General features: G+C 42.4%; 3 protein-coding genes across 3 annotated transcripts in view; 1 reads left to right on the plus strand and 2 right to left on the minus strand.

The window, feature by feature from the left end:
- Positions 1-940: 940 nt before the first annotated feature.
- Positions 941-4,531, minus strand: LOC308082641 (uncharacterized protein). The gene is made up of 3 exons (XM_080424522.1): positions 4,265-4,531; positions 2,497-2,672; positions 941-2,051 (listed from the first exon to the last, which is right to left on the minus strand). Exons 1-3 carry the CDS (start codon positions 4,473-4,475, stop codon positions 1,284-1,286), a joined length of 1,155 nt encoding a protein of 384 aa, XP_080280648.1. The 5' UTR covers positions 4,476-4,531; the 3' UTR covers positions 941-1,283.
- A 1,421-nt stretch (positions 4,532-5,952) lies between these two features.
- sec13 (SEC13 homolog, nuclear pore and COPII coat complex component) lies at positions 5,953-12,973 on the minus strand. Its single transcript, XM_080424524.1, has 9 exons — positions 12,840-12,973; positions 12,617-12,661; positions 11,533-11,648; positions 10,734-10,885; positions 9,812-9,945; positions 8,706-8,839; positions 8,321-8,441; positions 7,095-7,241; positions 5,953-6,992 (listed from the first exon to the last, which is right to left on the minus strand). The coding sequence occupies exons 1-9, from the start codon at positions 12,840-12,842 to the stop codon at positions 6,882-6,884; spliced, it is 963 nt and encodes a 320-aa protein (XP_080280650.1). The 5' UTR covers positions 12,843-12,973; the 3' UTR covers positions 5,953-6,881.
- A 992-nt stretch (positions 12,974-13,965) lies between these two features.
- Positions 13,966-22,767, plus strand: part of cand2 (cullin-associated and neddylation-dissociated 2 (putative)) — a 15,888-nt gene continuing 7,086 nt past the window's right edge. Inside the window, exons 1-14 of the mRNA XM_080424526.1 lie at positions 13,966-14,166; positions 14,721-14,864; positions 15,617-15,771; positions 16,099-16,222; positions 16,805-16,862; positions 17,032-17,230; positions 17,456-17,561; positions 18,070-18,212; positions 18,414-18,730; positions 19,285-19,426; positions 19,923-20,041; positions 21,639-21,794; positions 22,104-22,325; positions 22,680-22,767. The exon at positions 22,680-22,767 is cut by the window's right edge and continues 119 nt beyond it. Of these exons, the coding sequence (XP_080280652.1) occupies positions 14,099-14,166; positions 14,721-14,864; positions 15,617-15,771; positions 16,099-16,222; positions 16,805-16,862; positions 17,032-17,230; positions 17,456-17,561; positions 18,070-18,212; positions 18,414-18,730; positions 19,285-19,426; positions 19,923-20,041; positions 21,639-21,794; positions 22,104-22,325; positions 22,680-22,767 (2,041 nt within the window). The 5' untranslated portion in view covers positions 13,966-14,098. The remainder of the gene's footprint in view (positions 14,167-14,720; positions 14,865-15,616; positions 15,772-16,098; positions 16,223-16,804; positions 16,863-17,031; positions 17,231-17,455; positions 17,562-18,069; positions 18,213-18,413; positions 18,731-19,284; positions 19,427-19,922; positions 20,042-21,638; positions 21,795-22,103; positions 22,326-22,679) is intronic.

A 22,767-nucleotide genomic window follows, 5' to 3' on the forward strand; every position in this document is an offset into this window, starting at 1 on the left:
TTCTTGACCTGTAGGGAGTGCGCTTACAAAGTTTTACACAGATCGGTACAGTTATGGTAAAAACACGAATCGGTCTGTTATAGCGCCACCATGAGGCTGATTACAAAAATTTCAAGTGGTATTTCTTCCTCGATATAGTGGAAATATGTGTGCAAAATTTCAAGGAAATCACATGCTGTGTTCATGATTTGAGGCATTTTGTTCAAAACAGAGCACTCCTGCAAACTTTGGAAGCCATTTTTAGCCAATCAGGATGGAATATGAAAAATCTGAAAGACATGTTTTGTTTAATGACTATAGAGATACTGTACTGTGTACCGATTTGTGGGATTTTTGGACAAAATCTGTAGGAGTACTGTCAAAAAATAGGTTTTGCACAACTCTGCCTCCTGGTGGCGCTATAAAAGGCCCATGTGAAAAATTTGGGGCAGAGGTTCTGCTGTTGCATCCAGGGAGTGTGTGTGCACAGTTTCACTGCGAGCAAGCAAACGGTGCCGGAGATTAGCTGTACACAGACAGAATGACGGACGGACACACGGACGGACGGACACACGGACGGACGGACAGGGGGCAAAACATACTCTCTCGCCATGCCTTTCGGCCTGGCGGAGACAACCAGTGTGGATACTAGTGGGCACCAGTCCTGGGCTGGGTGCTTGACATAGTGTCCAGCCAGCCTCATCCTTCTCTAGCTGACCTTGTCTATAACCTTTCATCACCAGTCTTTCCACCTGTGACCCGTGGGAGGCTTCCGTAGAGGTCCACGTTTCACCTATGTGACACCTAGTGCCATCCGTAGCATTCTTAAGCAGACGCCTTTCCTGCTGTGCTGTGAGTGTGAACATCCATGCCTTGGCCCCAAACAGTAGCAGTACTGACTAAAATAATGACCTCCAGAAAACTGAACAGAAATTAATTCTTTTTCATACAGTGTTATTTTATTATAATCTTTTAAGCTTTTTCTACATTTTAAATTATAATAGATCTTCCAAAACTCATTTTAAGGCTAACGTACAACTAAAAGATCACAGTCTTTACAGTCCGCCTAACCAGTAATGCATTAGTTGAACCAAGACCGGTGTCATCGTAGTCATTTCTACTGTCACTAACAGCAGTAAGTCATTGTTGGCAACGAACTTTCCATGTTGGGAATTGGTTGTTCTGTCCCAGTCCTTTTTCATCACCTCTGCCCTAACCAAATGACAGTTTTTCTCAAAGTTTGTATTGAAGTAGGTGACGACGACCCCTGAAATATCCATTGACTTTACACTCACTAAATCTTGTCATTTATGAGCCTGAGTAACTGGCCACGTCAAATATCGGAAGAGGCAGTTTTCCACCTCGTGCTGGAAGTGCGGAAGTAGTGCTTGGGGCAGCTTCCGCATTCTGGTCTCCAGTGACCTACAGTAGCTGGAGATGTCATCATCATCCAGCTCTTGCTGAGAGGCTAACCTCTCCAGAGTTTTGCCGATGATGCCCAACAGGTCTGTCCCTGCATCATCACAGGGCTCTTTTTCCTCCAGCATCTTCCTGCGTCTCTTTGGCCAGTGCCTGGTACTGCGTGGCTCCCTGGAGGTGCTCGGCCGGGGTTCCCCTCTGACAGGCCTTTCACTGGGCTCTGCTAGAGAGACGCTGGGCTCCTCTACATGGGCGCTGGACCTGGGCTCTGCTCCAGAGACGATCGGCTTCTCTTTGGGGTTGCTGGACCATGGCTCTGTTCCAGAGATGATGGGTTTTTCTTCAGGAGTGCTGGACCTTGATTCTAATCCAGAAATGTTGGGCTTCACGTCGGGGGTGCTGGACCTTGACTCCAATTCAGAAATGCTGGGCTTCTGTTCAGGGGTGCTGGGCCTTGACTCTGCTCCAGAAATGCTCGGCGTCTGTTCAGGGGTGCTGGGCCTTGACACTGCTCCAGAGATGATGGGCTTTTCTTCAGGGGTACTGGGTCTTGGCTCAGCTCCAGAAATGTTAGGCTCATCGCTGTGTGTAAGCACATCATCGCTGAAATAGATGATGCTATCAGGGGGCCAATCACCGTCAGCAGATGTTTCCTAAAAAAATATTTAAAAAAACATGTAATATACATTGTAGTTGAGTTCATATCATTTTATTAATGTTAAAACATTCAGAACAATAAGGTGCTTGCGCTTCATTTGCTTTGAGTGTGTTCAAGTTTGAACACACCCGAGATGCTAAAACCTCAGTAGATGGGAGATGAGACCATGTTCTGAAAGGCTAGGTGTTAACTTAAGAAGGGGTTAAGCCCTGTCTAGTCAATCAGTGGTCACTTTTTAGATCCTAAAACTAAAGTAAGAGACGGTAGGATACAACAATTTACACCCAGTAGCTATAACCTAATGACACCCCCCACTTCAAAACATATTTATGTTTTAAGACAATAACTGCAGGTCCTTAGATCACAGGGTTTTGGTAAATGGAAAGAAACTAGTAAAAAGCTCTTTCTACTCAATGAATAAAATACATTAGTTCACTTACCCTGGGGGCCTGGTTCCATTTTGTGAATGTGTGGGGCTCTAAGAACTGTAGCCTGCTCAGGATCCATTGCTGCCTTCCAGTCCTAATTGCTCCACAGCTGCCTGGCGGTGCAAGTAGTTTCTTGTAGCGGCCGTATTGGGTTCGCAGAGATTCCCATCTCCGCTTTATTTCTTTCTCTAAAAGTCATAACATAAAGTTATAACATATAAAGTTGTGCCAAAAGCAAACGGTTATGGTGATCAGATGATTCAGAGTGCTCAAACTCATTCCTTCAAGGGCCAATTTGCTAATTTTATTCATAGCCCAAAATACATTATTTAAACGTAAATCTTCTCAATTCTATAAGCAATTATTGGTAAAGCTCACAACATACAGTGTAATTACTCTGGAGTTACGATGTAACTTTTCTGGGAAGTCGATGTAAAGTCCTGGGAAACAAGATGTGAAGTTATCGAAAAAAGGACATGGACATATACTGTGTTATTAAATTATATGGATGTTTGTGAGGAAATTAGAGATGATTTATAGTGTTAAGTTGTTTAACTAAATAGGTAGCATATACCCTATACCTAGCCTATAACCCATGACCATAAAACGACCAAAATCTGAAGTATGTCGGATGTAATCTAAATCTCCCCTCGTTACATTTAGTCACAGTATCTCCCTGTGTCAGGGAAACTCAACCTTAGGGGGTCCTCAATGTACTACATGGGGGGCCACCAAATATTTGTGTGATAGGAAGGACCCACCCCGAAAAAAAAAAGAAAACCGTAAATGGCTGAAAATACACATTAACATTAATCCAACACATTATCAGTAAATATGGTGGGAAACATACAAACTAAAACATTTAAGTTTCACAACACTGATGATAGTGCTGTCAAACAAATGTATGAAGCCATTAAATCTGCAGCATGGCTTGGAGACAGACAATCCATAGGTACTGTAAAGAAAAACCTGTGGAATACTTCCAAACTAATCCCAAATCTCTCAACAGTCAACAGACATTCATCAGCTGAATATGGTGAGCTAGCTTTGAAAGCCTCTTATCAAGTTTAATATAATTATGTAACAGTTTTATTACATTATGTAGAGGTGGCCCCCCTCCTTCATCTCTCCCTCAGGCAGTGGTTCTCAACCTTTTCAGGCCGTGACCCCCAAAAATAATCATATATGAACTGGGGACCCCCACCCAGACAAGCACTTGGAATGTAGGAGTTGAGGCATTACAGTTAATTTGACTCGGTTCCACAGATAAATATTGTGAAAATAGCCGATCTGATCTGCCGACTTGTAGATCAGCAGATCTGCTATTTTCACGTTTTTGCCCCTTTCTTATATGATTTGACAATTTGGCCAATGTTTGACCAGTTTTATAGTATATTTTGTGATTACTTTTGATGCAGTAATGGTCCTTTATGAGGTATTAAAAATGTCTCAAAAGTTCTTAAATTGTCACTTCACTGTCATCTGGGCATCCGCCCTCCCCCCAAAAAATTAAATCATGTGGGGTCCCGACCCACAGGTTGAGAACCACCGGGCTAAGGGTTCAACGGGTCGTTGGTCTGAAAAAACGTTGTAGACCCCCTGCGTAATAAGGGGTAATATAACATGCTATAATCTTACAGCACTGCTAAATCCCTGAAAACAGCTTCTATCCAGTAACAAACTTACAGTTCTTTGTTTAGAGCTCCCTGATATTCCATTACAATAATGCTTGCTAGCTAGGCTAAGCTAACAATAACAAAACAAACACTTTAATACTTACGGGATATGACCAGCTGTGTTCCTATCTCCTGCCAGAGCACTGCCTTGACGGCTCTGTTGGAGTACAGTCTCTGTGTGACGTCATACAGCGCGGGTCTGTCTCTGATCAGGCTGATCAGCAGCTCCTCGCTGCCTTCATCCCACACAGACATCTCCTTGTAGTAACGCTTGGGTGCATGGACGCCAACTCTATGGTGGACCCTTGTAAACATTGCATCTGCGTCCTCTTCTTACATAACTCAATGCTGCGAGCGACTGTGTGTGTGTGTGTGTGTGTTCCTCTTTAAGTTTCTGTCGTAGGCTGTGTTGCCAGGTTTTGTGAGAGAAATAAGCAACCAGCTCTATGAAAACAAGCTCAAAAGAAGGCACATGAGCGCTCTTTGAAAATATCTACAAGAAAGATCTTGGAAAAAAAGTTTAGGAATATTTTCAAATCCACAAAATCTCATATGGGGGTCTCTCTGGCACAAAATATTTTCAGAAGGTTGGGTCTACAAATAAATTAATTTGGGGGTCCTTGACTTGACAATATTTGAGAAGCACTAGTTAGTTAACAAGCCCAAATACTTTAGAAACAAGCCCAAATAAGCAACTACCCTTTAGAAACAAGCCCAAATAAGCAACTACCCTTTAGAAACAAGCCCAAATAAGCAACTACACTTTAGAAACAAGCCCAAAAAACCGCAACCACCAATATTTACAAGCGAAGCGACAGAAAAACAAGCCCCAAGTCGCTTATAATAAGCGGACATGGCAACACTGGGGTGTGCGCGTGCGTGCTCTCTTTACTTTTCTGTCGTTGGCTTGCTGCTTACTTCCGTTTCTCTTCTCAGACTGAACAGCCAATCAGAGCTCTCTGATGTGTCGCGTCTTAAATCAGTGGTTCTCAAAGTGGGGTCCGGGGACCTCCAGGGATCCGTGATGGGATTCTAGGGGGTCCCCCAGCTAATTTTATTCAAAATCCGATATCTGTTGAACCACTTTAACTTTATAAACTTTGGCCATTTGAACTCAAGCTTGTAGATTTGTTATTTAAAAAAAACCGGAGGAAAAAAAGTGAGGAATATTCTTTTTAAACATTTTAACAACACACAACTTGTATGGGGGTTCCTGACACATATTTTCAGATGGGGGTCTGCAGCCAAAAATATTAACTTGACATTAAAGTTTGACAACCAGTGCCACTGTACAAAATAAAATACTATGACAAGACAACATTCATAGCCGAGTGTAATAGACGGTGGAAAAGGTCCAAGCTTATATTATCTGAGAAATGAATACAGCTATAAATTATGTATTACATCTATGAACGATTGATTAATCTTTTATAAACCACAAATTAAAATGTATCATTTCACCTGACAAGATGGGAGTAGATAAGACTCAATATTACCCACCATCATGTTCTCTGAAATACTGTAATCTGCCCACATCTGGAGCCAGTTTTCACCCTGCAATAATAGATACTACAGAGATCACTTCTGAGAGACTATATTATTTGTGCGACTGCTGTATTGTACCATTTGAGTTGACACCTTTTATGAGCATGAATGATAGCGGACACACCGCTGATGAAGGTCTGAGGAGCCGAAACACATCCATTTGTCAAGACTGCTGCTGTAGAAACTAGAAAACACTATATGGTCTCATTCAAATTAGTTAATCAAAAACTAAATAATAAACAGAATATACATATACAGAATATTTAATCTGGAAACAATAAAATGCAGGACAAACAAAACAGTTCAGCATTTGACAAGCAAGTTCAATACAGAGCTGCCTTGTGAACATGATGATTTATTCATTTCATGAACGTCAATTTAATAACAATTATGGCAGGTTCAATTTACAAACACCTGTCAATTTTGCTATTTGCTCCACAAAAAACAAACAAAAACAAAAAACCTTTTCCATCTGTAAAAGAGGAGTTTGGTCCTAGGAGGATATTCCATTTGTCTACTGCAGATGTCACTCAGTTTGTGATCCTCAGGAGATGACACCTCAAGTCCAGACACAGAAGCACCTCAAGTCCAGACACAGAAGCAGCTTAGGCCATAATGGTTGTTGGGGCGAAACAAGCCTGTATGAGCAGAGTTTGTGCTACCCAAGAAACCATCGATTTGGCTTCTGGCACCGGGTCAAACCGGTTCACGTCCGGAAAATGGAACTATGAGGCGTTCGAACGGTAAACTCAACCGGCACCCAAATCGCTGACTCAAAGAAAAGGCGCAAGGTTGTTTGGTGCCCGCCTCAGTCTTACTTCTGGAGCGGTTGCAGAGGGGCAGGTACAAAGGATGATGGGCTGTTTAGACTGGAGTTCTCAGTTAGTGGAGGGGTGTGTGTGTTTATCTTTCTGTCAATAACAGGAATGTGGGAAGTCACAACAGTGCTGACAGAACAAACGGCACAGAAATGACAAAACAATCCAGCTTCGCTGGTCCTCCTTGTTAGGACAAAGTGGCTGCTTGACATGAACTTGAACTCAATTATTATAAAAAATTGGACTTCGAATTTTGGAGTTTGGATGCAGATCTGTTTTAAGGAGTGTGGATAACATTTTCTTGTCGTTAGAGTTTTGACTTCCCACATTCTGCTAAACATATACGTGTATGTTAGGGTCACTGTTCAATCTGCTGTGTGTCTGTGATGGAGGTGACAGCTCCTTGACCCTTGCTCACGTCGCTGATACACGCCCACTGGCCATCCATTGACTCCTTCCATAGAGTCACCTAGAGAACACATACGCATAAGCTCAAATCATTGCAATCAGGCGATTATGTAGCTAACAATTGTGACAGGCCTATTTGAGTGTGTGTGCATGGTTAGCGCACCTTGTTATCTCCTCCAGAGACAGCCAGGATGTTTCCAGTGATAGACCAGCTGACGTGCCAAACCACATCGTTGAACTTGTGGAGCAGCTTGGCTGTCCAGGTGTTCCCTGCTGGGTCGTCACACGTCCAGATAAACACACGTCCGTCCTGTCAGGGATAGGACAGTGATTTATTAGCTTTTACAAAGAGACACAAGAAATGCTCTATACATATGGACCAAACTTCCTGACTTAAAACTAAGTGTAATAATGACACAAAACAACAATGCACATGACACAGAGCTGTTCTATACAGTTTGGACCTGACTGGTAGAACTGCTCAGTGCAACATATTGCCAAGCTTTCAGGTACACAGACACACCGATCGATGGTACAAAATAGTGGACATGGACTTCGTATTTGTAGGCTGGAGGGTATTTATAAAAGTTCACTTGTCTTTGTCCCAGAGAGATATCATGTACAAAATCTACCAGTCAACTTGCAATGATAGCCTTTGTATTAATAGGACTATTATCAATAACAATGACTAAACACTACATCAATGGCACAATTTGGGAAATAACAAGCTTGTAATCCATGATAAACTGTGATCATCTCTCGGTTTACGCTAGCCAATTTTGGGCCGACAGATCAGCCGCCACAAGTGGCTTATGTTAGCAGTGTGGACGCAGCTACGGATATACACAGTTGTGTTCTTCTGAATTACCAATGTACCCAATGCTTACACCTCCTGTCAATCATAGACATAAATGAGGTAGAAACCTCATTGGCCAGTGGGGCCGCACATCAACACCACCCCCATATTATGTGGGGAAGCTTGCCATAACTCCACTGCAAGCTTATGTGCCTGAGTTGAAGTACCAGCGACTAAAACCTTTTCTGCTTTATATCACTACTGTTATTATCTGTAAGATAAGGTGTTTTGGTATTATATATATTATGTATTGTATTGATTTAATCACATCGTATTATCCATATAATTGTGCAGTGACATCTTGCTTCAATAGACATACATGGGGCAGGGGCATACATGCATTAGGAATCACAGCTCTCCCCACAAAATATGGTGGCCGTGATGACACATCGCTCCAATGAACCGCAGCGGCCAATGAGGTATCCATGTTTATATATTATCTACGGCTACGCTGTCAACAGTCTCCCTCATGCAGTCTCTTGGTTTCCTGTGTGGGTACTTAACCAACCAGAGCCTCCCCTGTTTAGTCTTACCTGGGAGCAGCTGGCGATGGTGCTGGTGGGCAGACCAATAGAGGGAGCCCAGCCGACGTCTCTAACCCAATCACTGTGAGCCTCCAGCTTCTGGTCCTCCTTCCATTGGCCGTCCTCCTCTCTGTGGAATAATAATGAGACACTGTCAGCTAAGGCACTAGAAGCCTGGGAAAGTCGTACTTTTTTTGTGTGTGTCGCAAAAGTAGTTGAAAATAGCTGTTCACAACCCGTCGCAAAGGGACACAATGCTGTGTGAAGTGGTCAGATGGGTGGGCCGCAAACACTTTTTGAGATTTTCAAGTGGGCCCTGATCCAGAGGTTGAGAACCACGGCAATAAATCACATTATCTGACAGAAAAAGACGAGTGGTTAGCAAGTGACTTACTTCCAGAGTTTGACCAGGTTGTCGCAGCCCCCAGAGACAAAGCGTTTGACGTAGTTTGGTTTCTGTCCGGTTGGCTGGTCGACCAGGCTGCCTGGGACCACTGCAGGAGCCCAACTCACTGCATTACAACCAATCTAGAACAAAAACAACAAAATACATCCTTAAAATGGAGTGGAAAACAATACAACCAGCTGAGCATACTGCGTTTGTTTTTTGTTTTTTATTCAGTTATTTATCGATGACAGATTTGTTGTCGTTTTTGGATTGACTTTTGTTATAACATTTGTGTTGACATCATTGGTGAGATTATTTAAGTGATTCCTTGCCTCATAAAAACAACAGTAAAATAAAGTGGTAAAGTACATACATAAATGACAGCTCTTTACATGCGTCAACTTGGCAGCTCAAGGTTTAGTTTGTTCTTTGTGCCGTAAAGATCATTATTTCTTCTGGTATTCGAAATTCTAATATCTTGGTTTGTGTATTTGAAGGCGTTTATGGAGGCGTCATGGTGCCTAAATGATTGGGCCTAGATGGGGTTTCTTTTAATTCCGGTGAAATATTTTATTTTCTGGCCAAAAATTGTATTTTAGACGTGAGGTGGGGGCTCACAGTGTTCCCATTTAGTAGAGTAGGCTTTCAACTCCATAAAACCGTGTTTGTTTTGGTGAGTAGCAAAAGGGTATTTTTTTATTTTTTACTTGTTTTAAAAACCACTGTTTTGAAAGCAATGTAAGTCTTAAAAAAAAGTAATTCAAGTAAAGACAAGTTGACTGATTATTTTAAGTACTTATGTGTGGTTGAATCTATGTAACGGGCTTTTATATAAAACTAAAAGGAAAATAAAATAATTAATTTAAAGTTAACAATGCAACAAAATAATAAGAAATATAATTACATTAATAATCACATGTTGAATACAGTATTTCAACTAGCACTGAGCTGAGTGGCTATGTGCACATGCCCGTGGGCGCGCCGTGACGTCATAAAATAGAGCCCCCATAGCTCAAAAATCCACAGCTCACCACTGTGTATGATGCATTCCCATGTGTGTGTGTGTGTGTGTGCGTAAATAGTCATGGTGTGTGTGTGTGTGTCAAACAGACCGTGTGTGCGTTGCTGATCTTTTTGACGTCCCACTGCTGGTCTCCGGTGAAGGTGAGCAGGGAAATGGCTCCATCGGAGCTCCCACAGGCCAGGATCAGACCAAAGTCATAGGGACCCCAACACACTGAGTTCACTGGAGACACAGATACAAGTCACTAACAAGTTTAACATTCACAGACAGCAGCAGCTGACTCACATTCTGTAGAGGTGTGTACAACAGAATCGTGGGCTTGTAAATAGAAATTGTTAAGTAGAACAACTAACACATCCACTCTGTCATCTGTAAGGTTACCTGTGGTTTGTGCTGATGCCATATGTATGCTTAAGCATACCTACTCTTTTTCTCGTTCCGTATCAGGCGGGATGATTGTATAAGGTGTATACATTTATATATTTTTAATTAGTAATTGATAATGTCTGTATTGTGATAATCTCTCAAGACAGATTCAGAGCTCCGCAGCTGAATCTGTCGGCAACTCCCATTACAACGTGTAGAGATGATGTTTTTAGGAATTAAAACAAATGAGCACCACCGGAAGAGGAGGGCTGAAGCAGAGCAAACGGGCCGACATTGTGATGTTACTCCTCCTATGAATGTGTCTTACGGTATGTCTAATTCTCTGTACTGTAACTTAAAAGTTTTAACTGCTGTGCTAATTTTCGACCCTGAATTTCCCCCGCGGGATCAATAAAGGCATCTATCTAACACATAGCTTTGTTGTTAGCGTCTGGAGGGAAAAAAAGGCATCGTCTTTTCATCACAATTATTTACATTATAAAGGAAGCTCAATTCACACCAGACCTTTCAAACCTGAACACACCACAACCTGTGGTAACCCTATGTTAACAACTTCTCCTTATTGTTCTGAATGTTTGATGGTTTCTGCGCTAAAAGAGAGCAAGACCAGATGAGCTCCCAACCTGACGACTCGTGTCCTGTATATTCATACATCTTGTCCCACGTTCCGTTCTCTTCTTTCCAGACGATTACTTTGCGGTCATAAGAACAGGACGCCAGGACGTTGCCGTACATGGGATGGGCCCACGCCACCTGCCACACTGGACCTTCATGGCTGGAAGGACATACACATTTGATCAAGGTTATGTGTGTGTGTGTGAGGAGACAGCAGTGGTGGAAAAAGTACTAGTATTTTTTACTTAAGTAAAAGTATCAATACTGCAATGTAGAAATACTCTGTTACAAGTAAAAGTCCGGAATTCTAAATTTACTTGAGTAAAAGTACAAAAGTATTGGTATCAAAATATACTTAAAGTACAAAGTGCTCATTATGCAGAATGTCCCATTTCAAAGTTTTCAAATGTATAAAAATCTTAAAAATAGCAGATCTACAAGCTCACAATGCGCTGCGATGCGACGCATTGTGAGCTTGTTGATCGCCTATTGTCAAATGGCCGAAATATATATATAGGGCTGAAGTGGGTAATGTAATGTTTTATAATAAAAATAAAAATCTACAAAGTAAACTAGTAACTAAAGTTTTCAAAGAATTGTAGTGGAGAAAATGTACAATATTTGACTCTGAGATGTAGTGGAGTAGAAGTAAAAATACCTCAAATTGTACTTAAGTAAAGTACTTGAGTTAATGTACTTAGTTACTTTACACCACTGGGAGACAGCTAGAATAACTGATAGATAAAGAAGAAGGACAAGAGAAACCATACAAACATAATCTCAGACAACAAGCTTATCGTGTCTTACCCTCGAAGGTCTGCCACCAGAATCTGTCCTCCATTCCTGACATCAAAGATCTTCACTGTGCGGTCAGAAGAGCAGGTGGCCAGTCTGGTTCCATAGTAGTCCATCTGAGCATCGTGCTGCAACATAGAGAGCATCACACAGACACATGAAACCATCAGAAGAATATATAGACTTACATGTACACGTGATTGACCAGTAGCTTTTTTAGTTTTTGTTAATTTATAGAAAAAAACAAACACTGGATAATATGATTCCAGTAGATGGAAACAACACAGTACCTACTTAAGACGCAACTATGAAAAGTAAAAGCACCCTGGGGGTTTTACGAAACATTTCAACACCACAAATCTTGTATGGGAGGTTTCTGGCACAACATGTTTTCAGATGGGGGTTCGCGGCCAAATACTTAAGATTTTGGGGTCCTTGATATGAAATATTTTAAGAAACACTTACAGTACCTCTAACACACAAGACAAGATATATGTCGTTCACATTCTTTGACACGTCAGATTCAGATGTTATGGCTGCAATGACAACTGCATGAAAACCACTAAACTGCTATGAAAGCCTGGAATCATTTTTGGCATATAGCATGCATTTCCTCAAAGTATGCATGCAGGGCACAATTATATAAATAATTATTATGATAAACGTGTAACGCTTTAGGCCCCTCTCTGCAAATATGCACACCACTGTAAAAAACAACAACTGGTTGGCTCCACCATTGAAAGGTTTAAATCCAGTCCACCCTAAAAAAAACCTGTTCTCCATTGCCTTCAGCTCAGTCTGAGGGCAATTAACTTGTGGCCTACTTTGGTCATTGAATGTATTTTAACCTTTGTGTTACATTGTATTGCTTTTAATGTTCTTTTAATTATGCTGTATTCGAATGAGGTATTGCTTTCACTATGTTGTATTTTATTAGGTCTTTATGATGTTATTTTGTATGGAAAGCACTTTGGGTCAACTTCTGTTGTTTTTAAATGTGTCAAATAAAGGTGACTTGACTATCACCAAATTGTACATGTCTGAAAGATATGTCATTAGCTGTTCTTTTAGCTAAAAGAACAAGAAGGAAACTCACGATCATGTCCTCATGGGAGGTGTCCACTGTGTTGATGACGGAGACCTGCAAATCACAACAAACATGATTTTAATATCTTTATGATTAAGTCGTTACATCGAAGTAGATTCAAACAGCTAACGGCTAATGGAGCTCGTTAGCTTGTATAATGTGTAAACGTCAGCTACAAACAAACTCAAAAACAAACCTTAGCAAATATTAAGTGAGCTAATGTGTCATTTACCATGATTGTGTTCGATTAGGAGACGCTTTCAGTGAATTAATCCTCAGATGAGCCCGTTTAAAACAAATATAAACAGTCCGAGTCCGCCTGTTCATCCGACGTGGCAATGAGTCCACAGGACGGGAGCAGTGTTGCCATATTTTGTGAGAGTAATAAGCAACCAGGTCTAGGAAAACAAGCCCAAAAGAATAGGCACATGAGCACTTTATCGGCTTTTTGAAAATAGCCAATCTACAAGCTCACAGCGCGTCTGATGATCAAGCTTGTAGATCAGCTATTTTCAAAAACTGTGGAATATTTGGAATGTTTTTGAAACTTTCTAACAACACAAATGCTCCCTGCGCAGAAAATGAAAATATTTGAGAGCCAATGGTTTAAATAATGATTAAACATTGGAAGCAAGCCTAAATAAGCAACTACACTTTAGAAATAAGCCCAAAAAACCGCAACTCACAACTAGCAATATTATATTTACAAGCAACTTGCAAAAAAAAACTAGCCCAAGGTCGCTTACAATAAGCGGACATGGCAACACTAGAACGCGCCGCTTCCTGGTCAGTCCGTCAACATGTCCGTCCGGGTGGAACTGGGTCCTTCAGCAGGATATTCAAGGTTCTGCCTTCACGTGATTAATCTACGATTAACACATTTATATGAGAGAAAGAAAAATCAACATCGACATGTCGATAATTTAACAAAAAGGTACTTTCAGCAATGCAGCCCCCCCCCTTAATTTTTTTTGTTTTTTGTTTTGTTTTGTCTCTGTGTTTTTTAACTTTCCCAGTGTATTTTTTTTTCTTTTTTCTGTACAGCACTTTGTTAACCCTGAACAAGTTTTAAAATGTGTATAAATAAAGTGGATTGGATTGGATTGGATTTTCAAGATTTTTCAACAATGTTCAAAAATAGCAGATCTAGCTGAAGTATAAAGTAGGGTAAAGGCTGGTGCATACTCCACTTTTAGAAGTGGTTGAACTGTCTGTGGCTATCAACTCATTTGGCTGGGGACCCCCTGGAACCCCCTCAAGGACCCCTTGGGGTCCCTGAACCCCACTTTGAGAACCACTGACATGGGCTGTTCTCCATGTCTATTTTTATGTTGTCCAACAAGTGTCAAGTTCCCAACTACTATGTCAGTGAACTGCTGTCCCCTCTGCAGCCTCGCCATGTTGTCTGACTGAAATACATACACTTTATTATCTTTGTATTTAAATATTAAATAATTACTTATTAGCTGTGACAGTTGTAAAACTACCAAGATGTCCAATGTATCTTTCTACATCTCCAACCTGTTGGAGAAAATGACATCAACAGACAAAGATTTTAGGTAAGCATGACAAAGCAACTTCGCATGACACAGTGAGATGACACTTTTTGACAGTCACAATAGTGACTCATAACCTACATTCATTTAAAGCATGAAGGCCACTCTGTATAGGCTACAAACTGTGTTTAGAAGGGGCACACACAGTTGAGAATGTGTCAATATCTTCTTGTTCTTCACTGTGTGTGTGTGTGTGTGTGTGTGTGTGTGTGTGTGTGTGTGTGTGTGTGTGTGTGTGTGTGTGTGTGTGTGTGTATGTGTGTGTGTGTGTGTGTGTCATAACAATACAACTACAGATTAATGTGGATAATATGTATTTCATTATTTTGTCTTTATTTTTCAGTTCAAACATTGTTTTGATATTTGATATCAAATATGAGATATGATATTCTATTCTTAATCTTATTATTTAAAATGTAACCACAATTCATGTAGCTTCACAGGAAATCATTTCACCTATACTCTTTTACAAATGTAAACTTTTGATTTGAAAATAAAGTGAAGGTGCTGGTATGTTTGTATGTGTGACAGAGGCATTTCTTTGTGCGTCTATGTAGGTTCATGGCGACCAACGACCTGATGCTGGAGTTGCAGAAGGACAGTATAAAGCTGGATGAGGACAGTGAGAGGAAGGTGGTCTCCATGCTGCTCACACTACTGGAGGACAAGAACGGAGAAGTGCAAAACCTGGCTGTCAAATGGTACACTGCGTAAAATCCTCTCTGTTCATTGAACTCAGGTCCATTTAGTTGCATTTGTGCACTCTCAGAGTTATAGAGAAGAACCTGCACACCATCTTCACTCGCTCAATAAATAATAAACATAAATAAAATAATACCTTCCTCAGGCATCTTGCCTGCGGTTAAGGTTTGTACATCCTGAAAAGTGTTGATTTGTGGAGGTTATCTTGTTGAGCAAAACATGTGATATCATAGGCCTTTTTTTGTTTGCTACACTGCTTACTGCTACCAATGCAAAAAAATCCAGTAAGAACCTAGCCATGATGGAGATAACTTTCTGCTCACCTCGGTTATTACTCTGTTGTACACAGTATATAATTACACCAAGCCCAGTCACTTAATAGTACATGAGAAAACCCAACACCTACCATACATGTGTCAGCTGCTGCTTTCCTTGTGCCTGGGCGCCTGCAGGTTTTCCAAGGTTACTGTTGTGCATGCTATGTTTTTTATGACATTCTATACAGTTAAAAGAACTTACTGACTCATAAAATGATTCATAATTGATAATAAGTGCATATCTAATAAATAATAATTAAAGGATTGTAGGAAAATAAGTTCTTGGGTGACAAAATGATGACACTTAGAGATGGGATCGTTAATGGTATATAGAAATTGAGGGGCGATCCTAAGCAAATGTAGATCTTAAAAAACTTCTCAGATATTAATGCTAAAAATATCTTCAAAATATTAAGGGTGCATTTACTTTGCAGCCTGGCACCTCTGGTGAGCAAGGTGAAGGAGTACCAAGTGGAAACCATGGTGGACACTCTGTGCGCCAACATGCTGTCTGATAAGGAGCAGCTCAGAGACATCTCCAGCATGGGACTGAAGACCGTCATCGCCCAGCTCCCACCCGCTTCATCTGGTTAGTTTCCTCCCCCTCCCTCTCCCTCTTCTTCTTCTTCTTCTTCTTCTTCTTCTTCTTCTTCTTCTTCTTCTTTAATTTGATACAGTTGTGCTTCTGGTTTCCATGGCAATCAAGCCTCTCACACAATGTAACTATGACATTTTGGACATTTTACTTTTGCTTGTCATTTTACTTCACGTTACTTTATGTTACCTCAAAACTTTGCTTAGCCTAAGTTCGATGTAACCGATGCTTCCAACAGTAATTCCGCCAAGACACTCCAGGGTGTTCCAAGCTTTGTTCCAAATGTTCCACTTGTCCACATGTGTGTGCTTGGGTTGCCAGGTGTGACCCTAACGGTCAGCGTGTGTAAGAAGATCACCTGCCAGCTGATTGGTGCGATGGGGAAACAGGAGGACGTGTCAGTGCAGCTTGAGGCCCTGGACATCCTGTCAGACATGTTGGGGAGGTAACTACTACATTGAGCTTTATTTATTGTCTCCACCAAGGCCATGTGTCTGTGAGCAGCTAATCTCCAGCACTGTTGGGCCGATTGGCGTTAAAGCTTTGCACGAACAATCCCAGTATAGGCCAAGGAAGTACCTCTGACCCAAATGTTTAAAATCGGCCTCATGGTGGTGCTATAACAACCCACTTGGCCCATAACACTTGAACCATAGTAGTTGGTCATACAATCAGGGGTTTGAGCATTTTAGCATGTGTGCACCCAGCCAGTTAGTGCACTGACCCGGGTCTGAATTTGAATCTGACCTCCATCATGTTTTACATGTCTCCCCTCTCTCTGTCCTCATTGTCTCCTGTTTGAATAAAGCATACAATGCCAAAATATTATATAGCCTATACAAAATATTATTTTAATGTACTATGGCCATATGTAGTGTATATGTGACTTTGATGTTGTTTCTTTTACCCCAACTGCAAGTATTATTATTTGCCCCTGGCCGTAAACTGCAGACCTTGAATTAAGCCTCTGTGACCTTTATGCCTCTTCAGTATTATGTTTAAAGAGTTCTTTTGACTTTTCCTCCAGGTTGAGTGGTTCGCTTGTCAGCTTCCATGGCTCTCTTCTGTCTTGCTTATTGGCTCAGGTAAATGTCTGACTGAGTGTCAATGTGTGAAGTAAAAGTAGGATATATGTCATTAAAAACTAGAAATATGCTCCCAGTGGACCGCAGACCTCTGCCAAGGACAGAGACAAACAAATCTTCAGTTTAATATTATTTCATATATTCAGTGCATGTCTGTGCGTTCCCTCAGTTAACCAGCTCCAGAATGGCAGTGCGGAAGCGTTCCATCTTGGCTCTGGGTCACCTGGTACCTTGCTGTAGCCCCGCCCTCTTCTCACAGCTCACTGAACATCTATTGGTTGAGCTGGCCAAGGGCCCGCCCACGTCTCTGACTCGGACCTACATTCAGTGCCTGGCAACTGTCAGTCGACAGGGAGGCCATCGCGTTGGTGAGATCTGTTGCTTGATTTAGTGTTCTTTAGCGTTGCAAAAAGATTGGTACAACTATACATCCAACATGACTATTATGGACAATTATGCATTTCATTATTTGTTTAGTTTTAAAATTGTAGTAAACAATTCTTTGCCATACACTGCTTTGCATGATTTAATTAGAGAACTTGAGCCTTGTCTGGCGACCCATAATAATTAGTGTGTGTGTGTGTTTGTCACAGGTGAACACCTTGAGAAGTTGAGTCCCATGGTGGTGAAATTCACCAGTGTGGAAGATGATGAGCTTAGAGAATACTGCTTCCAAGCTTTTGAAGCCTTCATACGCAGGTACACGCACGCACATACGTAACACAGGCACATGCACACGCACGCAGCATGCAAGCACGCATACACAAGCACACGCATACACAAGCACGCACGCATGCATACACACACACACACACACACATTTAGCATGGCAATGGTCAATTATTAGACAAACTCAAGGCTTTGGACTCCACATACATACTGGACTCCACATACTATACATGGGTGACATCACCCATGTATTTACAATTTGTGGGAACGCAGGAGGGGGAGACACGACAATTTAGGGCGGTTGAAGACCATGTGTGCCACCACGATCAGTTGTAGAGGTTTTAGTGAGCATGCAGACAAGCCAGCAAGAGTTGATCAAGCCTGGACATGAATAAGGATAAGGAGATGGGCAGACTCCTTGATGAGGAAAGGTCTGATGTCAGTGTTCGCAGGCGAGGCAGGATGCTGGCAGGGGATTGTGTCACAAAAAAAAAAACAGTAGTTAAAGAAATATATATCTATATCTGTTGATTGACAGGTGTCCTAAGGAGATGTCACCCCACATCCCCAAGGTGATTGAGCTATGTCTGAAGTTCATGACCTTTGACCCCAACTATAACTGTGATGATGGCGATGACGAGGAAGAAGATAGCATGGACATAGAAGACGGGCTTGACCAAGGTCTGTCTGTCTGTCTGTCTGTCTGTCTGTCTGTCTGTCTGTCTGTCTGTCTGTCTGTCTGTCTGTCTGTCTGTCTGTCTGTCTGTCTGTCTGTCTGTCTGTCTGTCTGTCTGTCTGTCTGTCTGTCTGTCTGTCTGTCTGTCTGTCTGTCTCAATTATGTTCTAAACCAATCTAATGTAATGTGCATTAATCCAAAACAGACTCGGATGACGAGTACAGCGACGACGACGACATGAGCTGGAAGGTGCGTCGCTCCGCTGTCAAGTGCCTGGAGGCCCTGATCGCCACGCGCCGCGACCTCATCCTCTCGTTCTACTCCTCCGTGGTCCCAGCCCTGCTCGCTCGCTTCAAGGAACGTGAGGAAAACGTGCGCGCGGACATATTTGCCACCTTCATCACCCTCCTGAGACAGACCCGGGCGGGTACTGGTCAGCAGAAGGTCATCACATCACTGGCTGCCTCAGACCAAGGGGCGAGCAGGGAGGAGGAGCCAGCAGTCGCCATGTTGAAGAAACAGGCACGCATTAATTTCTGTCCTAGATTGTTTCCTGTACTTGTGGGAGTTGTAGTTTTAGTCATAGTTGTCACAGTGGTAGCAGTAGCCAGTAGTACTGAGTAGTAGTTGCAAAACAAGTCCTTTCGTCAAAATACAAATTAACATAGTTTAACTCCTTGAACACCTTGATAGTAGAATCCTCTGAGCCCCTCCCCCTCCCCTACTTTCTCTGTAAATATACCTTATAATTCTACTGAGCTTTATTCCGATATGTTTTGTAGTATATTTGTATTGTATTGTATTGTCTGTATTATATGTATTACTGATAAATTGAGTATAAAGGACCACAATGGAAACAAGCCCCTGGGGCTTTGACTGGACTACCTGTACTGTTAATGAGCATGTTAATAAATTATTCAATCAATCAATCAATGTAATACAAATATTACTACTGTTAGGTTGAAAATCAGTTGTTTTCGGCGAGCGACACAACATGTAATGGAGTATAAATTAGGCTTTACACTTGTTATCTATTTAAGAAATTCAAGTATAAAAAATCTTGTGTGTCTTTCCAGGTGCCAGTCATAGTGAAGGCCCTCCACAGACAGCTGAAGGAGAAGAACATTAAATCCAGACAGGGCTGCTTCTGTCTGCTCACTGAACTCACACACACTGTGCCAGGATCACTGGAGCAGCATATACCTGCACTGATACCTGGTACAAACCTGCATGCATACACACACACACACACACACACACACACACACACACACACACACACACACACACACACACACACACACACACACACACACACACACACACACACACACACACACACACACACACACACACACACACACACACACACACACACACACACACACACACACACACTCTCTCTCTCTCATTTTAAAAAGTGTCTTTCACAAGATCTGCCTGAAAATTTGCCAGTTTTTCTTCTGTCTCATCCTCCTTAATATACACACTTTCAACAACACAGTTTGCTTTATAAATTCTTCCATTTCTCTCTTATTGTCTTTTTTCTTTTATCCTTCCTTCCTTCCTTCCTTCCTTCCTCCCTCCCTTCCTTCCTTCCTTCCTTCCTTCCTTCCTTCCTTCCTTCCTTCCTTCCTTCCTTCCTTCCTTCCTTCCTTCCTTCCTTCCTTCCTTCCTTCCTTCCTTCCTTCCTTCCTTCCTTCCCTCCTTCCAGGGATTGTTTTCTCTCTGACAGACAAGTGCACCTCCTCCACAATGAGAATAGATGCTCTGTCCTTCCTTCATGTCCTTCTCCTGTCTCATCCTCCTCAAGCCTTCCAGCCACACATGCAGGTTTCAAAAAATTATAGAAGTGATCGTGCCTCCATTTAAAACACCTGCTGCTGCAGAGCAACTGTAATGATTGAAAAGGTTGAACAGAAATCTATAGGTCTGTTATACTACTGTGATTAAGACTTTACGTTTAAGGTAGGCTTAGTGATATTTCTTGGTTAAAATAAGCTCTATATTCTGATAACAATCATTGCAATAGTTGTTTTTGTTTTTGTCCAGTAATAGTAAACAGAAAATGCATTTTCAGGTCGGGATACCAATTTTATTCAGTCTGGAGAGAGAACTCATACAGGATACAGGATAAAGTGAAATTGGAAGTGATGACACAAAGAAAAAAGACAAAATTGGAACAAGAACACTATACAATTGAAGCTGATAAATGGGTACTCTCTTCTGATTGGATGAAATTGGCAACCCAGTGAACCCACTTATTGTATATATATTAAAGAGCTGGAGAGACAGGGAGACCCATGTTACTGAACAAACACTATAGCAATGGTTACTACCATATAGAGCTTTGAAAAAAGAAAAAAAAAACTTTTGTAGTAACCAAAAAATATCACTTGCCCTATCTTTAAGATAATCAGGGTAAGGTGTTTACATGACCCTTTCTAAAATCAAAATCAAGAATTGCTCGACATTGCTCAGTTTATTGCTCAGACATCAGTCTATCTGTCACAGTACGTTTGGAGAACCAGTACGATTGAAGACAGAGCGCTCGTTTTTAGGCACGGGGCTCCTTCGGGGCGAGGCGGGGCTTTTCGAGACAGGGTTTATTAGCGAGGCTCGAGAGGAGGAGAAGGAGGACGGCGCTGCGAGGCGGGGGGTTATTACGCGAGGCTCGCGAGGAAGAGGAGCCTCCTCCTCCTCCTCCTCCTCGCGTAATAAACCGTCCCGTCCTCTCCTTCTCTCCTTCTCCTCCTCCTCGGAGGAGAAGGAGAACGCGGAGAGGCGGGGCTTTGATGCGCCGAGCGGACCTGTCTTTTGTTGTTCCCCCCCACATAGCAACCAGGAAGCTACGCTAGGGGAACCATAATATCTATGAGGGGAACGCTGAACACGCGTTCACACGCACACGCTTGTCCATGACGGAGGCGCGCCGATTTAGTGGAGCTTGAGGCCGAGGAAGTGCGCCCTCGCGCCTCCAGGCGCGAGTGCCCGCACTGACCGGCCGACGCTCCACTAGTCGACTCAGCGCCGTTTGATTTGTAAACCGATAGGGACAGAATAGTTCTTTTCATGGATCACTGTGTGTGTGTGTGTGTGTGTGTGTGTGTGTGTGTGTGTGTGTCAGGGAGAAAGTAAAACAAAAGCCAGAACACAATAAAAGTATCTAAACAGTCCTGCTTTCAATAAACCAAAAAAAGCATGAGCGCGTGCGCGTGTGTGTGTGTGTGTGTGTGTGTGTGTGTGTGTGTGTGTGTGTGTGTGTGTGACTGTGTGTGTGTGTGTGTGGCCATATATGTTTGTGCACAAGCCTGGCTTGTGGCTCCCTCTAGTGCTGGGTGGGTGGTAAAAACGAGCGCGCTTTCTTCAATCGTACTGGTTCTCCAATCATACTGTAACATATCCACTCATCACCACTTGTCTCACATAGGTGCTGATGCCCCCAGTGGTGAGCTGTGTGGATGACAGCTTCTATAAGATCACCTCTGAGGCCCTGCTCGTCTCTCAGCAGCTGGTCAGAGTGATGAGACCACTGGAACATGGATCCACAGCGGGGGGATTCGACCCCAAACCCTTTGTTAAAGAGGTGGATGGCTGTCTCTTCTCTTCTCTTCTCTTCTCTTCTCTTCTCTTCTCTTCTCTTCTCTTCTCTTCTCTTCTCTTCTCTTCTCTTCTCTTCTCTTCTCTTCTCTTCTCTTCTCTTCTCTTCTCTTCTCTCTTCTCTTCTCTTCTCTTGTATCATGAAAATTGCTTCAATCTCATGAAACTGACAGGGCGGGATGAATGCATGTGCATCACATTAGAGAGACATTAGCATCTCTACTCTACCTGCGCTCCAGTCTGGTACTGTATGTTATTTGCTTTCCTACTTTTCCCCTGCTGTTCCATTTCTCAGCTCTTCTCAGCCACCCTGAAGAGGCTGAAGGCCACGGACATTGACCAGGAAGTCAAAGAGAGGGCCATTTCCTGTATGGGTCACATGGTGTGTCACCTAGGTGACCATTTGGGGGCGGAGCTGACGGGCGTGCTGGCGATCCTCCTGGAGAGGTTGAAGAACGAGATCACCAGACTGACAGCCGTCAGGACCATCACGCTTATCTCCACATCCTCTTTAAAGGTACAAGTCCTAATGTAGACCAGTGTGTGAGTATTACACTCAGAAGAACACAGGTCCTACGAAACAGAGGTTCTCACAAAGTAGGGTCCACGGACCCGCAGGGGTCCTTGAGGGGGTTCCAGGGGGCTCCCCAGAAAAACATCTTACAAATGATGGAATATTTTCTTAACATTTTATCAACACTAATCTTGTGTGGGGGTCTCTGGCACAAAACATTTTCAGATGGGGGTCTGTAGCCAAAATACATATTCATTTGGGGGGTTCTTACCTTGAAAAAGTTTGAGAACCACTACTCTAAAGCTCTGAGTTGATGTCACTGTTACATCTTCTTTCTTCCTTTCTTGTCCCTCCTAGATCGACCTGTCCTCCATCCTTCCCGAGGCTCTGTCGGTGTTGGGCTCCTTCCTGAGGAAGAACCAGCGGGTGTTGAAGCTGGCCACGC

This window comes from Gymnoscopelus braueri, assembly GCF_963280865.1.
Source record: "Gymnoscopelus braueri genome assembly, chromosome: 3".
Taxonomy (NCBI): domain Eukaryota; kingdom Metazoa; phylum Chordata; class Actinopteri; order Myctophiformes; family Myctophidae; genus Gymnoscopelus; species Gymnoscopelus braueri.

Excerpts from the sequence above, each read along its gene's own strand:
- LOC308082641 (XM_080424522.1), bottom strand. The coding sequence starts at position 4,475 with ATGTTTACAAGGGTCCACCATAGAGTTGGCGTCCATGCACCCAAGCGT. Across the intron at positions 2,673-4,264 it reads AACACAGCTGGTCATATCCC|AGAAAGAAATAAAGCGGAGA; the intron begins GTAAGTATTAAA and ends TATGACTTTTAG. Across the intron at positions 2,052-2,496 it reads AATGGAACCAGGCCCCCAGG|GAAACATCTGCTGACGGTGA; the intron begins GTAAGTGAACTA and ends ATATTTTTTTAG.
- sec13 (XM_080424524.1), bottom strand. Across the intron at positions 10,886-11,532 it reads CTGGTGGCAGACCTTCGAGG|CCATGAAGGTCCAGTGTGGC; the intron begins GTAAGACACGAT and ends ATGTCCTTCCAG. Across the intron at positions 8,840-9,811 it reads AGATCAGCAACGCACACACG|ATTGGTTGTAATGCAGTGAG; the intron begins GTCTGTTTGACA and ends TTTTTGTTCTAG.